Source organism: Corythoichthys intestinalis, chromosome 17 (genome assembly GCF_030265065.1).
Source record: "Corythoichthys intestinalis isolate RoL2023-P3 chromosome 17, ASM3026506v1, whole genome shotgun sequence".
In the NCBI taxonomy this organism is placed as follows: domain Eukaryota; kingdom Metazoa; phylum Chordata; class Actinopteri; order Syngnathiformes; family Syngnathidae; genus Corythoichthys; species Corythoichthys intestinalis.
In genome coordinates, this window is record NC_080411.1 from 419,288 (window position 1) to 438,284 (window position 18,997).

Consider the following 18,997-nt stretch of genomic DNA (forward strand, 5'->3'; position numbering starts at 1 on the left):
ACGTCTTATCTTTTTTGTTTTGCGATCAAAAGTTATATCCCGGCACTAAAATAACGCTGCTTCTTAGCGACTGCTAGCTAGTTAGTCTGAAATGCATTGTGAAGGTCCAGGTTGTCCATAGAGTTAAGTCTTTTTTACAACTATTTTTGGGGTGACTTCCTTCGAATCTGGGGCATCAGTTGTTTCTCACCTTATGCATAGATGATTACAGGAGCTGAGCTCATTCATGTATAGTACAGGCCAAAAGTTTGGACACACCTCATTCAACGCAACACAAATGAAGGTCCCAACCCCAAATGGCGAGAGTGCGTGAAAAAGTAATCAGAGCAAAGGGTGGCTACTTTGACGATACTAGAATATGATACATGTTTTTATTTACCCCCCACCCCCGCTTTTTTTTTTGGGCTAAGTACATAATTCCACACATGTTCATTCATAGTGTTATTGCCTTCAGTGAAAATTCACAATGTCATGAAAATTAAGAAAACCCATGAATGAGAACGCGTGTCCAAACTTTTGGCCTGTACTATATGATTATCATCAGTGGATAGTCATAATAATACACTAATAATAATCACTCCTCTACCTTCATTGACCTCTAGGAGTCAGTGCAGAGGAGCAAAGAGGGTGAGAGGGGAGAGACCTCTTTTGTAAAGGTGAGTAGGAGTAATGATTACAAATTGGAGAAAGCCAAGAAGATGACTATATATAGCATACACACACAAATACCTACACTATACGTATATATATATATATATATATATATATATATATATATATATATATATATATATATATATATATATATATATATATATATATACATACATACATACATACTGTATGTATATATATACATACAGTATGTATGTATGTATGTATATAAAATATTTGGATATATATTTGTGTATGGGGTGGGTGTGTGGTGTGTGGAAGGCAAATTAGCCTGACCCAGATATTACTTCAAGAAATTAGAAATCAAGAAATTAGTAGTATTTTTCAGGGTTTGAAATTACAGACATTTTTGTCACATATGTGCCCAAAATCTAATCTGGGTGACTTACAAATATTTTGGAACAAACAATTACTTTGTTGTGAGCAGAGGTCATGGCATTAGCTTCTATGATTACACACACACACACGCACATACACATAAATGTATTATAAATATATACTGTTTATGGCTGAAAACACAGACAAGACTGAAAAAGCAGTTTCTGCTCTTGCACTCCTCTTTAAAAGAAACTGCTGTATTTTAAGTCAAAATAACTGTTGTGTTTGATAGAACAATATGTCTATATGTTGCCATAGCAGATTCATGGCGCATGACGCCCCCAAACTATTTTTAATGTGCCTGTTTTACCCTGGAAACCCCCGTTTACAGACGTCGCGCAACCGTTTTTGTTTCAACCCAGCCATGAAAACAAGGTAAGTAATTATATTTATTATTCAAAATGTCTGTCATTTTTAGCTTTGAATTATTAATTGATGTCAAATGTTTTGTTTAAAAAAAAAAAAAAACGACTTTAAAAAATTATTCACTTGCATATTTTTAACTTTTAAACAAATTATGTCACAATGAAAAACAATGGCGTCTGTAAAAAAAATCACGAATATCTACCTCATAACTAGTGCTAAATTGTATTTTTTGTTACTGTCACATTTCCCCCTATATGTTAGATGATAAATAATTGATCCAAACAAAGAAAATTTTGAGAGAAAAAAAAAGTTTAAAAGGGTAAATAAATATATGAAAAAGAAAATCTCGACCACTCCTTGATGTCTGCCTTGTTATATTAGCATGCCTCACCCAAAAAATCCAGCTGTGGCCATTCACAGCTGTGTCTTGAAACTCAGTGATAGATGCGACATGGAGTTTTTGGATCGAAACAAGGTAAGTACACGATAATATCTCATTAAAGTCATGGCGTGTGTAATTCTGCTCTCACCTCCAGATAGGGTTTTGCTGTTTAAATTTTTTTTATTTTTTTTTAAAATGCCCTCCTGTTCAAAAACTTTCTTCCCCCAGAAAGTTGAGATTTTGAGCTTTCCAATGATGTATCACACATACATATCGGACCATTTTGAAATGTGGCCAAATTGGGGGTCTCAGAGCAGAACTTCAAGTCACCTGAGTCTTTTCCGCGATATACATATAAAAAAACACTATGTTCACTTACATCCTGGTCATCTCCTGGGGGCTAAGCCCCTCTAATTCTTAAAAGCTAGTGACGCCCCTGCAGAACAATATTAAACCTGTCCCAAACTCCCGAAGCAAAGGTGGATGGTGACTTGCATGACAGCTGATTAACAAATGGAAGAATAGAGAAAAATGAAAAGATGAAGGAATTAAAAAAAGCGTATATCAACTGACATGCAAAAGGGGTGAGACGGCCTAAGCAGCTGTTTATTCACCAAAAAAGGATTGTGTAGAGCAGATTATTGTATTTTTTTTCCAAATAGTGATTGAACCATCTGCATACGCACCGTTGGACTCGGGCGCCAGCGGGAGGTTGGCAGCTCCGGACTCCAGTCTGCTCACTGTCAGGTCAGCTTCTGTCCCTCCTCTGGTATTTAGCATGCAGGTATACACAGTGGAACCTACAACAAACAAACAAACAGTCATAGGCATGATTTATCCAAAATTGATTCACACATGTTGGAGATTATGTGCAAATGGGTTCATTTTTACCCCCCAAATTGCTACAGTATATCATTTTTTCACTGATCTTGGATGTGCTTCCAAATATGAAAACGGTTAGTATCTTTGGCGCCAGTCAATGTACATATAGCGACAGACGGTGATTTCTTCTTCTTTGTATCTGACACCCTTTTGAAGCCTATGTGCCATTTCCTGGCAGCGCTGTTTGTCAGACTGTCAGAAGATGTACCAATAACACGTAAGCCCCTTTTGTTCAGAAGCTGCCACGACGGAACGTGAAGCCCCATTAAAATGGAAATGTCAACCGAGCGCATCGCTGGCAGAAACAGTCACCGCGGGACCGCCGGCGCCATCGTGTCGGATGACATCTGTGTATAATTTCAAGCGACATCAAATGATAACGTGTCCATCGCACAGCGGGCCAAGGGACATGCTAAACCGTGACTGTCCTTCAGCCATCACGCACAGCAGTAAATGATTGACATGAAACAGCCGCATGAAAGCATCCTGTGCGTGTACTAACAAAGTTAACTTTGACTGATGGGGCATGTATTTAACATAGCATTTAGCATTTAATTCTAAGCAGGACACACTACATTGCAACATGATTGGTTGGTACCTTAAACACTCAAGACCCCCTTCGACACAGTTTCCTCAGAAAAGACAATACAGGGAGCCGCACGTACACATTGCCTTAACGACTTAACTGTATAATACATACATTCAATACATATGTATAATATATATTCTGTGGTGGATAATGAGCCCCCTTTTAGTAAGCAGAACAAGTATTCATTTTGTACACACCTGTATTCACTAAACACTCACACAGGTCATGAATTCGCCAACTATGTAAAGTCACGGTTGCCACGCGAAAGGTTTGCACACAAGTCTTTGCGCCCGTGAACGGGACAAAGACTTGTCAGCAGGGGTGAAAGTGGGCCAGAACGGTCAGGAATGCAGTTCCGGTATAAGATTCGGGGCCAGAACGCAGTTCCGGTATAAGACTCACGGTGCTTTGATTCTGAAAATATGACAGCAACTGTCAAAACGCTATGTAGAAAAAAAAAAGAAGAAAAAAAAAAAAAAAAGCTAAGCTGCTACACATGCATTTCAGCTCCAAGAAGAAAACAATCTACCAACATCAGATTTACATACTCAAGTGTCAACAACAAGCATAATACAGTGCCTTGCAAAAGTATTCGGCCCCCTTGAATCTTGCAACCTTTCGCCACATTTCAGGCTTCAAACATAAAGATATGAAATTTAATTTTTTTGTCAAGAATCAACAACAAGTGGGACACAATCGTGAAGTGGAACAACATTTATTGGATAATTTCAACTTTTTTAACAAATAAAAAACTGAAAAGTGGGGCGTGCAATATTATTCGGCCCCTTTACTTTCAGTGCAGCAAACTCACTCCAGAAGTTCAATGAGGATCTCTGAATGATCCAATGTTGTCCTAAATGACCGATGATGATAAATAAAATCCACCTGTGTGTAATCAAGTCTCCGTATAAATGCACCTGCTCTGTGATAGTCTCAGGGTTCTGTTTAAAGTGCAGAGAGCATTATGAAAACCAAGGAACACACCAGGCAGGTCCGAGATACTGTTGTGGAGAAGTTTAAAGCCGGATTTGGATACAAAAAGATTTCCCAAGCTTTAAACATCTCAAGGAGCACTGTGCAAGCCATCATATTGAAATGAAAGGAGCATCAGACCACTGCAAATCTTCCAAGACCCGGCCGTCCTTCCAAACTTTCTTCTCAAACAAGGAGAAAACTGATCAGAGATGCAGCCAAGAGGCCCATGATCACTCTGGATGAACTGCAGAGATCTACAGCTGAGGTGGGAGAGTCTTTCCATAGGACAACAATCAGTCGTACACTGCACAAATCTGGCCTTTATGGAAGAGTGGCAAGAAGAAAGCCATTTCTCATAGATATCCATAAAAAGTCTCGTTTAAAGTTTGCCACAAGCCACCTGGGAGACACACCAAACATGTGGAAGAAGGTGCTCTGGTCAGATGAAACCAAAATTGAACTTTTTGGACACAATGCAAAATGATATGTTTGGCGTAAAAGCAACACAGCTCATCACCCTGAACACACCATCCCCACTGTCAAACATGGTGGTGGCAGCATCATGGTTTGGGCCTGCTTTTCTTCAGCAGGGACAGGGAAGATGGTTAAAATTGACGGGAAGATGGATGCAGCCAAATACAGGAACATTCTGGAAGAAAACCTGTTGGTATCTGCACAAGACCTGAGACTGGGACGGAGATTTATCTTCCAACAGGACAATGATCCAAAACATAAAGCCAAATCTACAATGGAATGGTTCAAAACTAAACGTATCCAGGTGTTAGAATGGCCAAGTCAAAGTCCAGACCTGAATCCAATGGAGAATCTGTGGAAAGAGCTGAAGACTGCTGTTCACAAACACTCTCCATCCAACCTCACTGAGCTCGAGCTGTTTTGCAAGGAAGAATGGGCAAGAATGTCAGTCTCTCAATGTGCAAAACTGATAGAAACATAACCCAAGCGACTTGCAGCTGTAATTGGAGCAAAAGGTGGCGCTACAAAGTATTAACGCAAGGGGGCCGAATAATATTGCACGCCCCACTTTTCAGTTATTTATTTGTTAAAAAAGTTTCAATTATCCAATAAATTTTGTTCCACTTCACGATTGTGTCCCACTTGTTGTTGATTCTTGACAAAAAATGTAAATTTTATACCTTTATGTTTGAAGCCTGAAATGTGGCGAAAGGTTGCAAGGTTCAAGGGGGCCGAATACTTTTGCAAGGCACTGTAAAGTGCTTGTGTAGCGTAATCCGTCTCCACCAATATTTAATATTTATTTTATTCCACGGACGGCATGGAGGTTTCCCCAGCTGCTGCAGTTATCCGAGTCTGACGATGATGAGTCACGTCAATGTGCGAATGCACGCAGCAAAGCAAAACGCCTGGACTCATTTATCCGTTAAATCAGCAGAGATGGTTAGTTCTGATTGGTTCAAATGTGCATGTTTTCTGGAATAGCAAAAAAAAAAAAAAAAGCTTGTTGAATTGATGTGACAAAAAAAAGGGCAATGCAACATAAAATGGATCAAATCTTTAAGAGCAACCAAAGAGTTAAGGATGCTTATTTATCACATTTAGTTTTATTTGCTCTGATGGGGAGGTTCAGAACATCTTAGCTGTCAATGTGCACTTCGGACTTATATTTGTTCATTTATGTTAGGCTACCTATTCATTTCCTTATGATTTAAAAAAGTCCATGTTTGCACAATCTTCAAAATCTATTCCATTGCCCTCTGCATAATATAAGTCATTTGTACTTATTTTTCTGAATGTATGTTACTTATATCTTATTGAAAAAATGTTTACATTAACTTCCGTTTGAGTTCTTAAGTAGTTAAAATTGAGATTTGGCATTTAGTATGTGAGGAAATAAGGGAAAATAAAAATTAGGAGATGGAGGTTGGGGTTATTGCTGTTTTTGTTCACTTTTATTTTGCAAATCATTGAAAAAAATACAATTTTGAATGAAAAATAAATAAAATATCTGGCTCCGTGGTGACCTTCAGGGCGGGGAATTCTAGCCACTTTGACCCCTGCTTGTCAGTGCACTTTCCGAGTGTCAACCGTGACTTTAGACTTTAGTCGGTCAATTCATGACCTGCTTGAATGAACTACACTGCTGGCCAAAAGTATTGGCACCACTGCATTTCTGTCAGATGATGCTCAATTTCTCCCAGAAAATGATTGGAATTACAAATGATTTGGTAGTAATATCTTCATTTATTTTGCTTGCAATGAAAAAACACAAAAGAGTATTAAAGACCTATCTGAAGACGGTACACAAGAAAGCCTGCAAACAGTTTGCTGAAGAAGCCATGTCAACAAAAAGCACATGGATTACTGGAACCATGTCCTATGGTCCGATGAGACGGGCGGGCTTTCTTGTGTACCGTCTTCAGAAGAGGCTTCCTTCTGGGTGACAGCCATGCAAACCAATTTGATGTAGAGTGCGGCATATGGTCTGAGCACTAACAGGCTGACCCCCTCACCCCCACCTCTCCAATCTTTGCAGCAATGCTGACAGCACTCCTGTAACGAGTCACATGACATTTTGGAGGGAAAATGACAAGCAGTACTCAATTTGGACATTTAGGAATGTAGTTTCTAAGGGGTGTACTCACTTTTGTTGCCAGGGGTTTAGATATTAATGGCTATATTTTGAGGGGAAAATGAATGAACTCTATTGTATAAGCTGCACACAGACTACTTTTCATTGTGTCATTTTGTCAGTGTTGTCCCATGAAAAGATATACTTAAATATCTGTAGAAATGCGAGCGGTGTACTCACTTTTGTGATACTGGTGATACTGAATCTGCAAAGTTAAAACTTGAAAACATCGCTCCATGTGATGTTTATTCCTTTCAAATCATTGCGACAGTGTGTTTTTATTTTTCTAACAAGTGGTAATTCTAATTTAATTCACTGAAATGTATGTGCAACTTTACAGCTCCTTCTCTTTTGGCTGTGGAGAAGGTAACACAAACACTTGCCAAAATAAGAAATCCTACACAAAGCTGTGATCAAACTGTTGGCTGTCATCCCAGTCTTCTATCTCGCTGTCAGCACAGAGGAACTAGACCCAGCTCAGTTAAGTGACAAAAAAATAAGAAAGCTTCATTTCACATCTGTATGGACTCCAAACATATATATAATTGGAGGTGATATGTTGATGTCTCGTCTCATCCCCCTGTCTGTCAACCAACTGTCAATCTTCTGGTTCATCTGACACTATGTCAATGTATGTGTGTTGAGTTTTTTGGTTTTTTTTTTTTTTTTGCTTTAGAGGCAGTCACACTGACCTGGCTTTTTGTTGACATCGGCAGTGAACAACCAATCGGCCGCTTTCTTGGCATCTGGACCGGTGAGATAGAATTTTCCAAAGTAGGACATGTCAAACACGGCAACACCGTGCCTGCATGACAGGCACTCACTCTTTATCTACATTTTTTAAAAAAGGAAAAGAAAGGAGGAAAAACGAAGGGAAAAAAAGACAACATTGACTTCAAAACCAAACTGCTGACTGGAAATGTCTGTCATGATGGCAGTTTACTCTTACCACATCATGATGCGGTGGGAAGTCAAATGTGTACTCTTTGCCCAGCAACTCATTGTATTTGTACTCGTGATTCTTCTTGATGTCATAGGCACCATAGTAGTCATAGTCTTTTACCTTACCACAAATTATAAACACACTTTTCATTTAGAATAACTGTAAAGTACAATACTGTAATACAGTGGTCTCAAACCGGTCCTCAAAGGGCCGCAGGGGGTACTGGATTTCATTCCAACCAAACGAGACTAATACCTTTTCACCAATCTGGTTTCTTACAAGTGTAATCAGTTGATTGCAATCAGGTGCTGCTTATGTTAGTAGAAACCTCATTGGTTGAACTGTTTGTGCTGGATCTGTTGGAACAAAAACCAGGACCCACTGCGGCCCTTTGTGGAGTCGGTTTGAGACCGCTGCTGTAATACTAGCCCTTGCTAGATGAGCTACCAGGGCTTACCGTTAACTTTCATCAAAAACATTTCCATGCCTGTACCAAACTTTAGCTTGCCCGATTAACATATGTAATAAACATATTTTTGTAGATTAATAAACAAAATGAAATAAAATGACCAAATTGAGGATGAGTCTAACATCATTTATAGAAATACAGGATTTGATAACATAGACTTCATAATGATATTGACGGGTCACATTCGTCATACACTGCGCCACGCCTTCAAGTAGGGGGCCTGCCCACATCAAGAGGAGTTATTCTCAAACACACGAACGCAACGATCTAATGCCGGATTTAAGTTGAAAAAGTACAAAAGCTGTACCGCATTCAAACAGGAAGGATTGTCTCAGGAGTGATTTGTTCGAGGATTCACGGTAAATATGATATTTTTCGTACCATGCATGCATTTCGAAACATGAAAAAAATCAATGGGAGAAACTAGCCGCTACAGCATTGGCATTATACCTCGCAATATTTACGTGAGATAACTGCTAACTGCACGTTTTTTGTTTTTTGTTTGCTTTCATCAAGAATTGCGACTGTTTTACATCCATATCTATAAAGAATTCAGGGATTTAAGCATTTATTCACAAGAATTTTCAATGCAAAAAGCTCTTTGTTGTGGTAAGGCAGCGCCACAGCGACTTAAAGACTAGCAGCACATTCGACATATTTACATAAAATAAATGCTAACTTCCCTTTTTTTTTTTTTTTTTTTGCTTTTAACCAAGAATCCAGGCTGTTTTACGTCCACCTCTATAAAGAATTCAGGGATTTGAGCATTTATTCACAATTTCAACATAAAAAGCTCTTTGTGTGGTAAGGCGGCGGCACAGTGACTTAAAGACTAGCACCACATTTGACATATATACGGTACGTAAAATAAATGCCAACTGCCCGGTTCTTTGCTCTTTTAACAAAGAATCGAGACTGTTTTACATCCATATTTACAAAGAATTCAGTGATTTACGCATTTATTAGCAAACATTTTTAATGTAAAAAGCTCTTTGTGTTTCCATTCAGCTTTGACGGAAATAGGCCTCCTATTAATCGGCCCCGCGCCCAGTCAATATCATTATGAAGTCTATGTTTATAAATACATATTTGTAAATAGTATTTTGTCATGACAAAAAAATGCATTGTTTTAATCATCCACGTCATTAAAAAATTAGGCCTGGTAGTAATAAAAAAGGTTATTAAAACAAATTTGCCATTGTCATACTGTGAATGCGCAAAAGTCAACTAGACAGTCTTGACTGTATAAGTGTATTGTCTCACAGGAGCTTGTCCGTCCTTGGTGAACCAGCCTGGTCTCTCCCAGCCGTGTCTCTCCTGGAACACGCAGCCTCGCTCTGTCAGCACCTAAAAACAAACGAAGGAAGCCAACAGTCACTATTGAAGAAAACCATGCAGATCTAAAGGTTCGGTAGAAAAGTGTTTAGTTTGGACATTAACTACAAGACTATTTTCAGGAGCAGTTGTTGCGGCAACATGTCAAAAATAGTACATCTTGAACTGTCCATCGAGCCATTCACATCGCTGTAAAATGATGAGACAAAATGACTTGACATGAAATTTTTGGGGATGATGACACTGCTACTTGAATTTGAATAAAAGAATAAAAAATGATTTGTTGCTGAAAAATGAAACCACATTCGATGAATACATGTCATCATTGCTGTCTGACGACATCAGTTCAAAGTAAAGAAATGAACATAATACAAGTCATTTTACAGAGGTTGTGTCCAATTATTGACACTTTTTCCCTGCTTGTAGTTTCCCCATTAAGCCTAAACTTTTATGGGCAGGATATCGGTCTCGTGCTTAAATCACCAATATGATTTCACGTCGGTGGCACAGACTAAGGCTAGGTTCATACTGCAGGTCTTAATACACAAATCCGATTTTTTCGTGTTTTTCCCGACTCGAGTAAGGCATTAACTTGACGGTACGAACGGGACAAGTCGCATAGAAGTGGACCATTTCAAATCCGATCTGGGTCACTTTCGTATGTGGTTCAAGTCCGATCTGGCCACATTTTTCCAGAAAGTCGCGGCGGTCTGAACTGTCAAGTCTCCCAAATCGGAATAGCGTACCACACGAATGCTATTTTTAGACCGTGACGTCGCCATCGTAACGCTGAAGTGGGTCATTATAGACACGCCCTCGCATACAATCCATGTTATTTCTACTTGTTTTCTCTGATAATCTTTCAGAAAAGAACATGCCGATCACACACCGCTGCTATGGAACTTGTATAAACGACTCTAGACATTACGACATATGAAGGATGTTTTCATCATACGTTTCCCGAAACCAAGAACTCGTAGGAAAAAATGTGAAGAATGGACGAACTTGCGCGGATGTCCAAAAGACCAGTTTAACGCCAGCAAGGTGAAGCCATTCACAGTTCATATGCAGTAAACATTTTGTTGGGGGCCATGGTCCTACAGAGGACGAAGAGGTAAGCCATTTTGATATTTTGACTTATTCTTTAGCGTGGCATTTTGCCGTGCTGCTTCTGTCTGACAATGAATGACCTGAAAATTTTTTAAATGGTATCTGACTGCCACTGTTACATTTTCTGTTGTAAAAAACAACTTTAGTAAAGAGGAAGTGTAAATAAATTATAGATTTGAGATTTGTTATTAATGAAAACAATTTTAAGTTATTAAAAATTATTAAAAATTAAAATTGCCTCCAAGAAATGTCAGAGACGTAAGACAACCAGAGGATATAACATCTAAGAAAGACAGGGCATATGGTGGTAAAGGATAGATTGTTGAAACAAGAGAATGTCATTGTCAGTGGCGTAAGGCAAAAAGGCGTCGATAAAAAAGCTACCTTTGGATCAGGTTGGCTCTTTTTCAGCCCTCGCCACTCAAGCCATCTCTTTAACTTAACATTTGTATGCTCTTCCACATCTTTACCAGTGAATTTGGCACCAAGGACATCATTTTTGGACAGAATTGGTAGGTTTAGCTCGGTAATCATCCCGATCGTACACTAGTTCCATGCATTTACTATGAGGGACAAACGGAAGGTTGACCCGCCTAGCAACAATTGCTAATGTCATGAATATTAATGAACAAAAGTGACGTGTTGCTTGCGGTACACCATTCATGCAGCAACTACGTCATCGAAGAGCGAGTGAGACGCTACGGTCTAGGTGCAGCTGTGCGTTAGCGCCTGGCTTGCCTTGAACACGGCTTTTGGGGAAGGGTCGGGCATGACAACAGTCATAAAAAAATAAAATGGGTTGAGTATAAGCCTGAGAATGCTCTGTTTTCTCTCTGCTCCAAGAGCAATATTTCAAAAATTGCTTACACGGCCGAGAGTCGGGGCAAACTGTCCGTATGTGTGCGTGTCATGCACGGACAATACGTGCATGCTATCGATCCATTTAAACTTTGAATATAAGACTAAACACGGATTATTTATGTCTGTTATTTGTGTCCTCTTTTTGGAAATCAAAATATCATCACTTTTGAATGACGTTGAGCCAGCATGTGTGGTCATTTGTTTTGATGCTCCTGCGCATTCGGTTCAGTTTACTCGACTTCGAATTAATGCGCATGCGTGATAACTGAACGGGCACGCCCAAAAAAACAGATGTGACAAAAAAATCAGATTCGTGCATTCAGACCTGCGGTATGAACCTAGCTTAATTCAACCGTGGCCGAACAATTGTAATTTGGCTCAGCAGACATTGCAAACATTAATAGCTAAACATGTTCTACATATGCCTACATTTCATCAATAAGGTTTATGCATTGTTCACTGTGAAAATGTGTCAATAAAATGTTTATGTATTGATCTATAACAAGTGGAAACAAAGGACAAGCCCCAAACATAGCGATAATATCTGTCTGACAAAATCAAGAAGGATATAAATAAGACCTTGTGTCCCAATTGGATTTCACCCTTTTATAAAAATGTCTGTTGATTCTTGAAATGGCGGAAAGCTTTGCACTTAGATGCTATTCGCCATCCTCTTCCTCGTTAGAATTGACAGTCGCCCACAGTTGCTAGTGTAGGTATGTTCTGCTCGTCGTCTCCTGCCAAACCTTCCCACACTTTGCTATATTTACCATCTGTGCCGCCCGGCAAGCGTGTGTGCAGCCGTGTCAGAGCGGCCGCATTTTATGGGCTCAAGTTGCCTCCTAAAACTAGTCTAATTAGATGCAAAGTGACAAGTGAACACCCCTGAGTCCATATGAGGTCAGTCTCACATAAGACTCATTTAGAAAATAATAGATTTTTATTTTCCCAGCGCTGCAACAAAACACTGCTCTCCGGCTGAAGGAAGGCAGTTGCTAGGTGATCGCCCTTTCCGAGTCATTTGCATTGGCCTTAACAGGCTTGGTGATGAGAGTCTGAAAAGCCCAGTCTCACAGGAAAGTTACTCTCAAGCTGCAGCAAAAATGCCTATTAGCGGGGAAAACTAGTGCCATCATTCAGATAGAGAAATATGTTACCGCATGACCTGTGTGGGTGGGTAAAAATACAGCAGTAGCATGGAGTTTTAATGTCTCATGTATACTTTAATAGTTACACAAGTCAAAAGAAACTGAACTATATGTTTTAAAAAATAATATAATGTATCTGCAGACACACACAGTACTGTGATTGTGTCAACGCAAAAAGAAAAATAAAAAATCCTTAGCAGGATTCAGATGTATTAGAAACACTAGTAGGTTGCCTGCTAATACATTATCTATACCATTGGTGAAAGATACATCTTGCAGATGCGCTGGGACACATCATCAGTGATGTTTCTTAGCGTCATCAGGGGTTTCGGGTCTCTCAACATCAGACCCCCTCAGCCTAGGTGACCCGACCGGGGTGATCAATCCCTGGCCTGTGTCCCAGTGTCCCCTGTGTTAGCCCACGGCTCTGCCCTCTTAATCCAAAGCCTTCTTGTGGTTTTCTCTGCGGCTTCAGTTGCGGCTCTGATAGTCTTCCGTTTTGCCCACCCGACAAGTCCTAGCCGGGTGAACACTCTGCAGAGTGACCGCCCTGCAGATCCACGGCAGCCCACCCCCAGAGTCTCACAGATTGTCTTCCAGCCTTGCCTCCTGCGCTCTTCCACCAGCTCCTGGTACTTGGCACGCTTCCTCTCATTTGCCTGGTCCATGCGTTCCTCCCATGGCACAGTCAGTTCCAGAATGATCGGCTGCCTGCTGTAATCTAAACAATGACAATGTCTGGACGGAGCCTGGTTAATGTAATCCCGGAAGCGAACTTCAGGGGCCTGCCCAAGTCCACCTCCAGTTGCCAGTCATTGGCAGAGATGAGGAGGCCGGACTTTTCCTTTGGTGGTATACTAGGCTTCTCTCCAGCTCTGTGGAATGCAATGGTCTGTGGCTTGCGGTGGCCTTTGCTGGTGTTAATGCCAGTGGCAATGTTGTCAGCGACAGACCTGAGCACCTGGTCGTGACGCCAGCGATAGAGCCCTCTCCAAGGGCTTTTGGGCAGCTGCTGAGTATGTGTTCCAGGGAGCCCCGTCCTGGGCAGCGCGGGCAGGAAGGTGTTTCGGTTTTCCCCAGACGTGGAGGTTTGCTGGACTTGGAAGGACATCGTACACACCCTGGACTAAGAACCTGATATGATGGAAGTCTGCTTTCCAGATGTTGGACCAGGTGATTTTCCGTTGGAGAACGTTCTCCCATTTAGTCCATGCTCCTTGCTGCCCCATTCCCACCATCCTGCTGGTTCGTGCTTCCTCCACGCCTGCCCGCACTTCCTCCTGGATCAGATGGCGACGCTCCTTGTCCTGGGCCTTGTCAACTCTGGTTGACGGAAAGTAGCCAATCCCTGCACGTCTTGTTGCTATGGACCCCACCAGTGCTTTCTGCCTCAGCCGTGACTTAGCCACATCTATGGCTTTGCCTGCATTCCATTTCCTGCCTGTTTGCACCTAGATACCAGCTGATGCGACCTTTGGATCTCTGGATTCTCTGTATTGTAATGCTTCCCGTTTTCTGGACAATATGAACTCTTCAGTGAGGCCACTGATTGGGAGCTGCATTATGTTACTGGTGCCATACAGGGCAGAGCTGCTTAGGCTGCGTGGCAGACGGAGCCATCTCCGCAGATAGCTGCTGATCTTTCTCTCCATGCCCTCAACTGTTGTTATACAGTAGGTACTGTGTACAATAGCAGACGCCACAGGATCCGAGGCAGGATGGAATGCTGGTAAATTTTAGGCCTTGAACCTCCCTGGAAGACCCGACTTGTCAACCTGGCTGAGCCAGTCCTCAAGTTCTTTGCTCGTTCTCTGGATGGAGGCAGAGTCTTTGAGGCTGCAGTCAAAGTACTTCCCGAGGCTTTTAACTGGCTTTTCTGTGATGGATGGAATGGTGGCTCCACCCAGTGAGAAGTGGAACGTGTCCACTACCTTCCCTCTCTTGAGAACTAGGGACCTTGATTTTGCTGGCTTAAAGCTCATCCCAGCCCAGATGATGAGTTTCTGTAGGCCTTGGAGAATCCACCTGCTGCCTGGTACAGATGTCGTAGTGACTGTCGGGTCATCCATGAAGGCTCTGATTGGTGGCTGACGTACTCCTGATGTTGTCGAGGGGCCCCTGCACTCTACCTCAGCGGACTTGACTATCATGTTCATGACGAGAGCGAAAAGGTTGACTGAGATAGTGCAGCCGGTTATAATGCCTTTCTTAAGCCGATGCCAACACAGGATTCAGATGTATTTGAAACACTAGTAGGTTGCCTGCTAATACATGATGTATGCCACTGAACCATGTTGACGGAAAGATAACTCATTTGAACCTGTTTACACCATGATTGAGATTGAAGAAATATCAGTTGTTGACGGTGAAAAAGATTGCCAATGCCAATAATGAGTTTTGTGTAAAATGATAATGATTTCATTTTTTCCCCCCATTCTCTTTTGTGTTTTTTCATTGCAAGCAAAATAAATGAAGATATTACTACCAAAGCATTTGTAATTGCAATCATTTTCTGGGAGAAATTGAGCATTATTGGACAGAATTGCAGGGTTGCCAATATTTTTGGCCAGCAGTGTAAGTGTGACCTTTTTTTTCATCACCTGCACTATCCTTTTTGAGACCCATGTTGATTTTTCTCACAAGAAAATCGTCTTGCGGCAAGACGATGAAATTGTGAAAAATCGCCGTATTTCGAGCATGTCGGAACAAAGGACGACTCAAATTTCACGTCGGATTGTATGTCGATGTGATAGTATGTTGAGGTACCACCGTACTCCGATGCGCCTAATAGTGTGGAAAATACGGTACTCTATATGTGGATGTCGACGTTTATATTCATAGTTTATCATGTAGATTTATAGAATTAAATCAAATGCATGGAAAGTCATTAATGATGGCTTATCATCTCTATGGTTACTAAATCAAAGCTAATCTGAAACATAGGAAGACTTTTAGTCTCAGCTAATTTTCTGCTACGATGACAATGGGCACCAACTTGATTTTTTACGCAAACGGGAAAAAATCCCATTTAAGTGTGTGTGTGCCCCATGTTGGTCTCCACTCCAGCACACAGAGTTACACATGATTAACAAGATCTACTTGACACTTATGAATATAAAAAATGTTTTAAATGGGGGGGATACCTGTGTAACCTCACAATAAATTGTTTTAATGAAGACCAAACTGTGTTTTAAAAGGCAGCTGCATTTTTCATATCACGCAGCAATTGACAAGCAGTCAGTCATAAAGTCAAAACAGTCCCTACTTTTATGTTGAAGTAAGAAGAAACCAGTCAGTGGTAACAAACGTTATTTCACTGCAATCTGTTGTGGAGAAAAGCGTCAAGATGCGTGTACAAGGACAGACCCTGTCAGACAGTTTTGCAGTTAAAATAAAGTCACCAACAGGGAAACAAGACTAAGTGGCCATTAATGTTTCAATACGGGTCCATTAGGAATTTGTGTCGAGCGTAAGGAGAAGTTGAAAGACGTGCGAGACTAGGCGACTGGAGATAAGTGTATCATTTATAGTCACGACGGACGGGATGGCATTAATAAATGTAGCCGCTGGAGAAGAGTGACACAGCTAACTGCTTTCTGCCTCAGCCTCAATGGTTTTTTTGACCGCATAAAACAGCAAGAGAGTGAGAGGAGGAAGAAATGACAAGGACAAATAATAGAATCAAATTAGATGCTGAGTGTGTAAAAAAGGAGGTCAAGTATGAGCACACCCATCACAAATGTGATTTCAATGCCAAAATGACAACTAATTACTGATAGAGAAGAGTGCATGTGTGGTCTACATTACTGCTGAACAATGTAGCGCTTTAACAGAGAACCTTTTGTTGTTTCATATGGTAGTTTTTAAATCTTGTTACATTTTTTACATTTTACTATACAATTACGATTAGATTGTACACTGGTGTCACTGTCGATTTTAACTGGTGGAAAGTGTTGTTTATTACTACTTCTTAGTCAACATTAGAAGAGTATTATTTGAATGAATATTTTGTGTCTGCTCATACTGGTATGACAAGTAACCATGTTAAAAATATGTTTCCAGTAGAGTTCATACAAAAGTTTCACATTGCAACAGTTTGGACTCTGGACCTAATCATCCCCAAAAAGATTCATATCATGGTCTCACTGTACTTGAGTAAACAAACTTTTTAATGGTAATATTATTTCAGTCAGTTCGTTATACAACACGCAGAAACGCACGTGTCAGAAAGGTCACATCAGAATTGTTTGCTCTATAATAAAGTGCCTGTGAAGCGCAGATCAAAAGCCCTCATTTACCTGGTGGAAGGGATCCTTCCTCATGTTTCTGCTCGCTAGCGGCTCATCAAACGGGAACACTACAGAGTAGTTCTTGGCATAAGACTCATGGCTCCGCTCTCTGATCCAGCGTTGGTTGTCTGTCAGTGAGTTATGGAAACGCCTGGGATGGGTAGAAGGGCGATTCAAACGACCATCGCTCATTAAAAGTCACGATCACGCTGCAGTTTCCACTAGAGTTGGCCGATAAAAGCATTTTAAAATGAGCTCGACTTTGGTTTTGGCCACAATACATGTTGCCTTCAAAGTGAATGCCTTTTGCCATTGTACAAGGGCTTGTCACAGCTTAGCACAGCAGTTATATGCGTATTGACCATTAGATGCCTCCAGACTAAGATGCTTGTGATTTGGTATGTGAATAGACCATTTGCATTCATGGTGCAAAAATGAAATTAATTGGAAAAATGATGAATTAGGGTTTAGGAGATCAGGGCAGATTGATTTCAGTTTACAATAAAATGACTGTGCTTTTTTCATTTGAAAAGCTTTTGCCAGTTTGTCTTCATATGCCAGCCTTTTACCTTATTCACTGTACTGAAGCTGTGTGCCTGTGTTGTTATTTTGAGCAAGAAACACTGTGTGAGCCATATGAGATGTGACACTTGCACTTGATCCAACAAAACCTGATGTTTGCACTATTTTGATTTCAACAATATAGTGGTGCAACTTTTTCCTTGACTTCAGTTCACTGTTCTCTTATTTTTCACAGAATGTTTATTTGGGAAACCTTGAAGTTGTTACATTTATCATTATTAAAGCATACAGTGGGGCATCACAATACAATTAGCCATAATATGTTAAATCCATGACCGCATATATCCGTAAAGGATTTTTAGAGTATCGGTTAAAAAGTCATTATCTGACAAACATTTAAAAGTATATGTCGCTTCTCTTTTTTTTTTTGTTTAATTTTAATTTGCACTTACCATGGAAGCTTTATTTTTGTTTTGTTTTGATAACGGCTTTAAAGCTTTGGACTCTTAATACTGATATAAACGCATGGTGGTCCCTCATTAAAGGCTCACTACTTCCAGATATTAATAGGATAATACACGGTGACACAAAAAGAACAAGCCCCCAAATGTAGACAGCCGGGACAGGAATGATCAGATATCATATTAAAATAAAGTAGCTTAGCTGAAGTCTCTTGTTTATTCAGAAAAAGAACCATCAAATGCCGCCTATCTACATTTGGGGACAGTTTTTTTTGTTTTTTTTTTTGGGGGGGGGGGGGGGGGGTGTCACCCTGTAGTAGCTCATTTAAAAATATAAAAGAAACAACTATAAAGGGCAGCAGCAAAAGAGGGAATATATTACTGTTTAATCATGACTTGAAGGATATTTTGCTGCTTCTTGTGTTTGTTCTATTCCACCGGTTTGAACAGGAAATTCAGCCACACAAAATTTGTTAGAGTGTTTGTAAACAATGATACAATTAAAGTTTGAATGATAAATTTGGCATTAAACCTCAATCATTACTCTGATGGCTGCATAAATTGGGAGCTAAAGTGACTTGATTGTAACTTTTATCTTAAATTTAGTATTGTTTACAGGTACCTGATGTCATAGCCATACATGTCCTTCTCAGGGCGGCCGTGGATAATCCAATGAGCTAGCTCTCGACCACAGCCACCTCCCAGCATCATGCCTGGCAGGAATACACACGAGACAAACATTCACAATACACAGGTAAACAGTCATGTAATGAAATTAGCAATCAAATCACAAGTTAGTTAATCGTGGTGGTCGATATGTCGGTGAAAGCGAGACTATGAAGAAAACACCACTGATCTACCATAAAAAGTTTACCAGTACATTAAAAAAATGAATACAACATCAGTATTTCCAGTATACAGCGGTATGAAAAAGTATCTGAACCTTTTGGAATTTCTGCATAAAATCCCCATTAAATGTGATCTGAGCTTTGTCAAAATTACAC

General features: G+C 40.4%; 1 protein-coding gene and 1 long non-coding RNA gene across 3 annotated transcripts in view; one reads left to right on the forward strand and one right to left on the reverse strand.

The window, feature by feature from the left end:
- sardh (sarcosine dehydrogenase) overlaps window positions 1–18,997 on the reverse strand; it is a 74,887-nt gene that overhangs the window by 23,903 nt on the left and 31,987 nt on the right. For both annotated transcript variants that reach the window (XM_057819684.1, XM_057819683.1), the window contains exons 11-16: window positions 18,616–18,706; window positions 17,020–17,161; window positions 9,531–9,614; window positions 7,805–7,918; window positions 7,548–7,686; window positions 2,488–2,601 (exon numbers count right to left, since the gene is read on the reverse strand). In XM_057819684.1, the coding sequence (XP_057675667.1) occupies window positions 2,488–2,601; window positions 7,548–7,686; window positions 7,805–7,918; window positions 9,531–9,614; window positions 17,020–17,161; window positions 18,616–18,706 (684 nt within the window). The remainder of the gene's footprint in view (window positions 1–2,487; window positions 2,602–7,547; window positions 7,687–7,804; window positions 7,919–9,530; window positions 9,615–17,019; window positions 17,162–18,615; window positions 18,707–18,997) is intronic.
- On the forward strand, window positions 6,674–9,679 carry LOC130905906 (uncharacterized). Its single transcript, XR_009061171.1, has 3 exons — window positions 6,674–7,335; window positions 7,532–7,609; window positions 9,533–9,679. It is a non-coding gene; the product is annotated as an uncharacterized LOC130905906 (long non-coding RNA).